Below are 8,566 nucleotides of genomic sequence, written 5' to 3'. Positions count from 1 at the left end.
AGAATTCCTTAAAATTAAATTAAGTAGCAGTCAAACCCCAGATTTTTTACCCCAACTCTAGGGGCAGATTTTCTAGAATAATTCTGCCTATAATCAGCAAGAACCAAGTGGTACTAAACCAAAAACAAGAGCAAGCGGATGCTTCTATATACAGAATGTCCCAGCTCTCTTCTTCCAGCTAGACTCCTAGAACCCTGGTAGCTAAATCTAGGCAAAAGACTGACCTATTAGAGGTTAAACATCAATCTGTGTGTTGAATCAACATTAGGGCATCTTTGTATTCATTTGGGTAGTTGGTGGTGCAATACCATGATTGAGCTGATACATGCAAGGAGAATGCCAAGGGAATGCTATGAAGTCCTTAATTCTGCACAGAAGGAGAATTTGATTCGGCTTGTACTCCATTTAAGACATTCTATACACTGCCAAAAGGAATGCAGGGTCTCCTTTTAATGCCCTCAAGAGGTAGAAAGGAGCAGGTAAAAATTAGCCAAAGACAGCTGGCCAACAACTTAATGCAGAGATTGCACAGGAAGAGGGAAAAACTGCAGACCCACAGAAACAGAAGGAAACTTTTGTCAAGAGAATAAGAAATAATGAATAAGAGAATAAGAATAAGAAATAATTTTTCAGTATGAACAAGAAAAAGCAGCCTTCTTGAGCAAAGCCATTACTAAAGACTATACTTAAAGTACAAAGGGTAGGCAAAGACATCTGACAAAGATAAGTGATATCCAGCATGGTCCTATGTGAGGCAAGAACATAACAGACCACGCTGACTGCATCAGAGAAATGTGTCTAATATGTGAAGGGCAATTCTAACTGGGCCAGAATAGACTGTGTTTTCTCTAATCCCTTAGTGCAGTGGAGGTGGAAACTTCTCAATAACCTACTATAGATAGTATGTGAAGTTGTATAAAAACAAAACAAAACAAAATATGCTTAATTTAAAACCATAGTACTATACATAGTTTTCATTCCAAGGTTAACATTCAGTTATTGTCAACAAAATTTTTGTTCTTAGAAAATTCTAAATTAAAGGGCTTCTATATTTAGATAGATAGCTGAGCTGGGATAGACCTTTATGCCCTGTTAACAATTGATCTTAGGGAACAGAATGGTTAAAACAAAGGGTAATGGATATCTATTGTTTCAGCCTGTGCATACCCATTTCTCCTTCCTTTAACAAAGGCCTTTAGGCCATGGAGCTGCCTCTGTCCCTGGCACTTGACCCAAGTCCCTGCCAATCATGCCCCTGGGTACAGTGATTGGTTCAAGAGTGGGCATTTGATCCGAGCTGGACAGTCACAGAGCTCCTTGTGTGAGAACTCTCAGAAACTCTCTTGCTGCTGATGTTGCTAAGTCCATAGAAACCATGATTGTCAACATGTAAGTAGAACTTACCTGGTTAATAAATTCAAAAGAAGGGAAAACAAAGTTGATAAAAGGAAAAAGACACTGGCTTAGTAAAATTGTTTGTTTCCCTGGATCCAGACATATCCTTGAACTTCCTAGTTTTATAAACCCAGATACCCATCACTTTTAATTTTTGCTTCAGCTCTTTTGAGTTGAGTTTTGGTCACCTATTATTGAGATATTTCTAACTAATATACCAAGTAAGCAGTTTGAATTTATAGAATATTGTGGTCATATGATTCATTTATGGTGTGTTAGGAAATTCTAAGTGGTTCATTTTTTCTGAAGTGTAAGCTAACAGGTGGGGAGATGAGAGAGAAGAGGTGGGAAAAGTGGGCAGAGACCAGAGCAAGCAGATTCCCTACACCAGGCGGGCTGCTAAAGCTCATGTACTGAGTGTCTCGATGGTCATTTTAATCAAGGAAGCAACATGCTCAGATAAGATAATGCCTAGGTTACGGGTTGGCTAGGTCTGGTGGGGCTGGTAGAAAAGGAAGGATGTCTAAAGGGTATACGATTTCTTTTAAGCTAATGAAATGTTCTAAGTTTAGATGGTAATGATTGCACAATTCTGTGAATACTGTGAACATGCTAAAAACTATTGAATTGTGTACTTTGAAGGGACAACTTGTGAATTATATCTCAACTAATTTGTTGATAATAATTACAACTAAAGGCCTAGACTAAAGCCTTGGGAGAAGGGATGAGAGAGTCCCAAGAGAACCTTGTTGAGAAATTTTATCAAGTACAGTCAGCAGGGCTTTGGATTATTTAAAGGAAGCAAGGAGGTAGTCACTCTTAGTATCTAATGGAGAGGAAGTAGAGGAATAAAAGGGAGGATAATATGAAGGAGATACCAGGGTGACAAGGCTAGCCATGCCATCATGAGAAGAAAGAGAAGACAATGAAAGAGGAGAGGCAAGAGTTTCATGTCGCTCAACAAGCATGGATTTAAAAACTGTCACAAACTGGGTCCTGGTAGATGTAGGTTTCCACCCAGTGAGCTCATTTGGGAGAAGGTGAGCATTCCTGGGAGACTGAGAGACTAAGTAATGCCCAGGCATGTGCAGCAATCCTTGAAAAATCTTCAGGAGGTGGGCCCTGTGTATTACTGCCTTCTTGTCATGAAGATGAGGAAACATCTTTCGCACAAATGTTGAGGTAGTTGCCAACTATTATGTCTAGAAGGAGATTGGAACTCTGGTCACCTCGTTAAATTGCATTATTTACTATAATTGTTTAATAAACCATTAGACTCAGCCTGAAGCTTTAGGCATTTCCAGAACACATCCAAGCACATACATTGATATGCTTGCCCAGTGTAGACCTTCAGAGGTACTATACTTCAGAGTCCATTGACCACAAAGACAATGAATGTTCACAGTGGATTTCTGTCCTTCAATAGTATGACTTTAAGGAGGTCTCCACTATGTATATGTGCAGCATTTCTAGATAGCCTCTTTCATGCCAAGCTGAGAACTATTGGAGCTCAGAAAATGGTACCCTGAAATAAAGGCCTCAGAAGTAGCCTTAGAAGTAGTTTTTCTGTTAGAAGTAGTTTTTCTGTGACTACCTCCTGTCCTTCTGTCTCTCAGTCTCTTTTTCCCCCAAGTCTAGTCACAGAAACTAGAATCCCTCTTCCCTAAGAAGGGTCACAGAAACCAGAACCCTAGACTGGGCACAGTGGTTCATGCCTGTAATCCTAGTTCTCTGGGAGGCCAAGGTGGGTGGATCACTTGTGCTCAGGAGTTCAAGATCAGCCTAAGGAAGAGCAAGACCCTGTCTCTAAAAACAGCTGGCTGTTGTGCTGGGCACTTATAGTCCCAGCTACTTGGGAGGCTAAGGCAAGAGAATCACTTGAGCCCAAGAAGTTGAGGTTGCTGTGAGTTTTGAGGCAGGGCACTCTACCAAAGGGCAACAAAAATCCAGAAAAGTAAAGAAACCAGAACCCTCTTGCCCCAAAGCCAGGCATACAACTTAAAATTATTACTCTAAATTTCTCTCTGCCCTTCTGTGTAAAAACTAGCCATAAAGAAATTATCTGACCTACCTAGCTTGACTGTAAGTTATAAGACCCCCATTCCAGAGAAGGTCCTGCCCTATACCCAGAAAAAGGAATGCTGCTCCGGGAAGTCAGGAATAATCTAGACAGATAGACATTGCTGGGTTTCCCTACTCGGGGTAGCAGCATTAGATTATACCCACTTTCTCCAATCACATTTCTACATGGCTGTCCATACTTTGTTGAACCTAAGCATAAAAACGGACAATCTCCCCTATATCTTTGGGTTTTCATTCTGAAGGCTCTCATGTACACACATTAAATAAATTTGTATGCCTCTTAATTTGTATGCCAATTAATCAACTTCTTATGAGCTGAGTTTTCAGTGAACCTTCAGTGGGCCAAGACTTTGGCCCTATAGAACATATAGATTTTTAACCCACTTGGCCCCAGTGATGATATGGTGTTGGGGACACTCCCTTGCTCTAAGGCTCTATGATTAGAAGATAAGAAAGGGAACTTCTAAGTCATTTTGTCAGAAAATTCAAAGATGATAGGGGCGAGGAAACATTTTAGGTTTGGCCAAATCTGTAGTCTTAGGTGATATGGGGATTTGGGAAGTCCTTCTCCTTTCTGGAACCTAACAATATAATCCTAAGAACACCACGGTGTATGCCAGGGTTTTAGTCCTAAATGCCGGAATATAGAAAAAATGTTAAGAGTAACATTAAATGTCTCTATCTTTTGTTTACCTCCACTATATAAATTCCAAATGGCTCTGTTCCCTGTCTTTGATTGTTTTGTCTGCATATTTCAGCTAAGAGTTTACAAAACAGCACTCTTGAACAGGAAGATAAGAAGAGCACCTATTTGTTGAATAACGTGGAGGAGGAAAACTGCAAGCTCATCCATTTTGTTAAGTTCCTCCAAAGGATCAAAATACCAATTAACTTGCTGCCTCAGAAATCTCTGATGTCCTCAGATTTACTGACATTTTGAAACTCTTGTTCAGACTTGCTTAATGGCTTTCTGGGGATGAATAAAGACGTGCCAATCTGTTTAGCATTTGACCTGTTTTCTTAAATATTTTTATGTATTCAAACACTTTGTTGCTAAAAATACTTGACTAGTCACATTCATGAGTTAAAATAATCTTTTTTTTTTCTTCCCCTTCCGGTTTTAGGGGGAAAAGTAGGTTCAAGGTTTTTTTTTTTTTTTTAAAAAAAGGGAAGGCCATTTCTTTTTTTTTTTTATTTTAAACCTTTTCTTCGCAAAAACTTTTTTTTGCTTTTGCTTTTTCATGGAATTTAGCAGAGTTTGGAAGACTTGATGAAGCAAGCTACTGTATTTAGGATCCATTCTTTCCTAAGAAAAAGTTGGAAAAATGACCTTTGGTACACGTTTCAGAAAGGAGGTAAAAAGACAATAAAGATGGCTTAAGTGTGTGGTTGGGGGGGCACAGATTCTATAATGGACATTAATATTCTTCTCTGCGCACACTCAGCAATGCTGCTCAGAGGTAGTTTTTATGTTTTGTTTTGGTTTTTTAGTTCTTCTAAAAAATTCTGTGAAAATTCTACCTGTAATTACATGCACATATAAGGCATCCTTATGGCATTTCATTCTTACAAGTCAGTTTCTGGATTTAGAAAGCTTCATGCAATTTATTTTTTAAAAACATTGATTGAATGTAGTAGACTGAGATTAAAAGCGTGGACACTGAAACCAGACTGCCTAGGTTCAAAGCGTGGCTCTACCGTCTACCAGCATGAGCTTTGGGCAAGTTACTTAATTCCTTTTTGTGCTCCATTTTTCTCACCAGTCAAATGAAGATAACAACAGAGCTCACCCTATGGGATTGGTCTATGCATCAAACGAGATTGTACATTTCAGGACAGTGCCCTAAAATGTCCTGCACTGTGTGAGAGCTGTTAGGTGCTACATATGTGTTAATTATTGTATCAGAAGAGGAGTGGGTGCTTTTAAATTCACCAGAATCCTGGACCCACTTATGGAGACATATTTCATCATAACAATTAAAAGTCTGCAGAATTTAAGACCTAAGGATTTATAATATACAAATGCCTATGGACATTTAAAAAATATATGATCAGAAGGACGTTTGGCCTGTCCTCCAGATCACTACCCTTTAGTTGGATCACAATAAAAATGCAACTCTAAGCAAGTAAATGGTAGCTGGTAACTAGCCTATTACAAGTTTGGAGGGACACAGACAGGGGGAGCAACCCCAGGGGAGAGGGCGGGGAGAGCTCCGTTTTTAGGAACATATTTCCCAAGATGCTGGTCTGACCTTTTCACAAACTCTTCGAAGAGGATACGGTGGGAGTAGCCCTGTCTGCGGATGCTGACTGTCTCCAGGATCCCGGTGGAGCGGAGCTGGGCCAGCACTCTCTCTCGGGAAAACTGCAGGGCCTCTCGGTTGTCGTTGGGTTTAATGCAGCGCACAAAGTGGGGCTGTCCAACCACCATTTTGGAGAGCAGATCCATCAGAGAATACTGCGAGGGAGGAAAGTGCAGGTGAAATGAGGTCTCCGATAATATGATGGAGAATTACCGGGGGCCGGTCCGCAGGGGCCCCCAGAGCAGTTGGAGGCTCGTGAAGGACTCATGTATCTTTTTGAGACAGAGCATAAAATCAGTAGAAGGAGTTGGTAATGTAAGTTCTAATTATTGCTGCCTGCAGATTCTAAAGCATTCTTTAAACATGACCTAGCATCGAGCAATATTCTCCTGTGGCAGACATTTAGCAAGGAACACGCTCTAGGTTACCCTGTAACTCTGTTGCCAGCACTAGAATGCTCATCTCTGGTATTCCAAGCCAGCCAGTGCTCCACAATCTGCATCTGTAATTTATAATGTCCAGCTTTGGGGAAAGGAGATAATTGCTTCTTCAGCTTAAAGACCATCAGAAAATCTAAGTAAATCCTACTGATACTATTGCTAAAGAGGTAATGGAAGAAAAAGTAATTGGAGAAGAATGTAGGGCCTGGTGCAGTGGCTCCCACTTGTAATCCCAGCACTCTGGGAGGCCGAAGCCAGTGGATTGTCTGAGCTCAGGAGTTGGAGACCATCCTGAGCAAGAACAAGACACTGTCTCTACTAAAAATAGAAAAAACTAGCTGGGCATTGTGGTGGGTGACTGTAGTCCTAGCTACTCAGGAAGCTGAGGCAAGAGGATCTCCTGAACCTAAGAGTTTGAGGTTGCTGTGAGCTATGACCCCACAGCACTCTACCCAGGGTGGCAGAGTGAGACTCTGTCTCAAAAAAAAAAAAAAAAAAAAAGGAAAAGGAAAAAAAGAAATTGAGATATCAGAAATGGGAAATCACAGGGCTCAGGCAATGGGTGCTATAATAGATCAATCTAGGAAGGTAAAGTCAGTACTAAGATTCTCTTGGTATCTGAACTTGATAAGCCACCTTCGGGAATTAACTGTTTTTCAGTATGTTGGAAAAGTAGCTCACTCTAGCAGCTCTGAGGCCAAGAAGCAACTCAAATGCTAAGAGAATCCTCACGTTCATGGTCAAGATTATGAGCCCAGTGCTCTCTCCTTGCCATGCTTCCTCCACTCCCAGCTCCCACCCTTCTTAACTGGCTCTTGTGCTTTGACCTGGTTTCAATGACTCTGTCCTATCTGGGCCTCTCTTAGTGGGCCTGGAGAGTCTTTTTCCGGAAGCAGGCAGAATAGAGATCAAGAGGACTCCATACCCGGAAGTAAGAAGCCATGGTTTGCCTCTTCATGTTGGTGGTTTCCTCAGGATGCCGTATCACCTCCAGGGTGTCTACCTGGAAGCAGAGGGGGAAGGAAGTGGTTTGAGGACATAAGCACTTAGTTCATTCTCCAGATTTTCCAAAATCTGAAAGACTGTTTGGTCCTCCGAAGGACCACGGCATTTAGGACACAACAATGCACACTGTGGGGAGAATTTTATAAGTTACATCAAAGATTTTTTAAAAGTGCACTATTCTACTTATTTGACAATATTACTGCATTCTGCGAAGAGCCATATAGTCTCAGTGTCAATGCCTATCGATGTTATTTCTACGTTTCTCCATCTCTTAATGGGCACTTGTTAAATTTCCAGTAATGCCACGTGAAACCAACTATTTCTTAAAGGAAAACAAGGTAAAGGCCCATGAGGCCGGGTGTTTATAATGACATGATATACCCAAGGTTGTATATACCCTGGGTTGTTCCTGCCCAGGTTGTACTGCAGGAAATTAGGCCAGCACCTGCTGCCTTCCGTAAGGTCCTGATGCTGTAACACTTCTACAGTTCTCACCTACTACAGACGAGAGCTCAGGTACCAAATCACTCAGGAACCTAGTGAGATATACCTGTTCCCAATCATCTATTCCCTACTACTTGGGATGGATGGAAGGAATTTAAGGATGAAAACAATTATAGGGATTGAATGTAAGCAGCCTGTGATTCATTATTATAGTTCAACAACAAAAGCCCTGCTTTAGTTAGAGGACATAAGTGGCCTTTAGCTCCAGCCTTGTTGTGGCAGCTCTCCATCTCCTTTGAACAGGTGCCAGGGGATGAAGTGGGACTGTTTAAACCACAAGATACTGCTGTCAGTACATGGGTTTCACTTGGTGGACTGCTGTCTAGGTAACCACCTCCCCATGGGGCGAGGATGTCTGTAGCCTTCTTCAATGAAAATGAAAACTGGGTGCTAAAAGGGGCAGGACCTAGGAGGTGAGAATAATGAGATTTCCTGGAGTGATATTTATAAGACAGTGTGCAAAATGAGAGCAAATGCTTCAATTGGGTTGGGTTTGAAAAAAAGAAAAAACAGGTTTATTGAAGAAGGGACAAACCATAAGGTTAAGTTATCACAAACTAGAAAAGCAACCTAAACAGTGAGCAGGAATATGACATATCTGGGGCAGGCCGTTTTCTTTTTGTCTGCTGCACTTTGGAAGCCATCAGTCCACTTATACACAGCTGAAACAACGATAAAACTGCCTATAGGTTTGACTTTTTAATTTCTTTTAATGACTGGGAGGCAGGAGACTTGCTTGAGGCCAGGAGTTTAAGACCAGCTTGGGCAACATAATGAGACTCTGTCTCTACAAAAAATAATTTTTAAAAAATTAGCCAGGCATGGTGGCCTGGGCCT

The 8,566-nt window shown here is 41.2% G+C and overlaps 1 protein-coding gene across 1 annotated transcript in view; it reads right to left on the bottom strand.

Moving 5' to 3' along the window:
* MYO3B (myosin IIIB) overlaps positions 1 to 8,566 on the bottom strand; it is a 429,342-nt gene that overhangs the window by 143,356 nt on the left and 277,420 nt on the right. The window contains exons 22-23 of the mRNA XM_012812078.1: positions 7,146 to 7,223; positions 5,730 to 5,935 (exon numbers count right to left, since the gene is read on the bottom strand). Coding sequence (XP_012667532.1) covers positions 5,730 to 5,935; positions 7,146 to 7,223 — 284 coding nt within the window. The remainder of the gene's footprint in view (positions 1 to 5,729; positions 5,936 to 7,145; positions 7,224 to 8,566) is intronic.

The sequence above is a fragment of the Otolemur garnettii genome, unplaced genomic scaffold (genome assembly GCF_000181295.1).
Source record: "Otolemur garnettii isolate 467f Iridium unplaced genomic scaffold, OtoGar3 scaffold00187, whole genome shotgun sequence".
Taxonomy (NCBI): domain Eukaryota; kingdom Metazoa; phylum Chordata; class Mammalia; order Primates; family Galagidae; genus Otolemur; species Otolemur garnettii.
The sequence above is the reverse complement of the archived record's forward strand: the minus strand, read 5'-3'. Positions and strand labels throughout refer to the sequence as shown.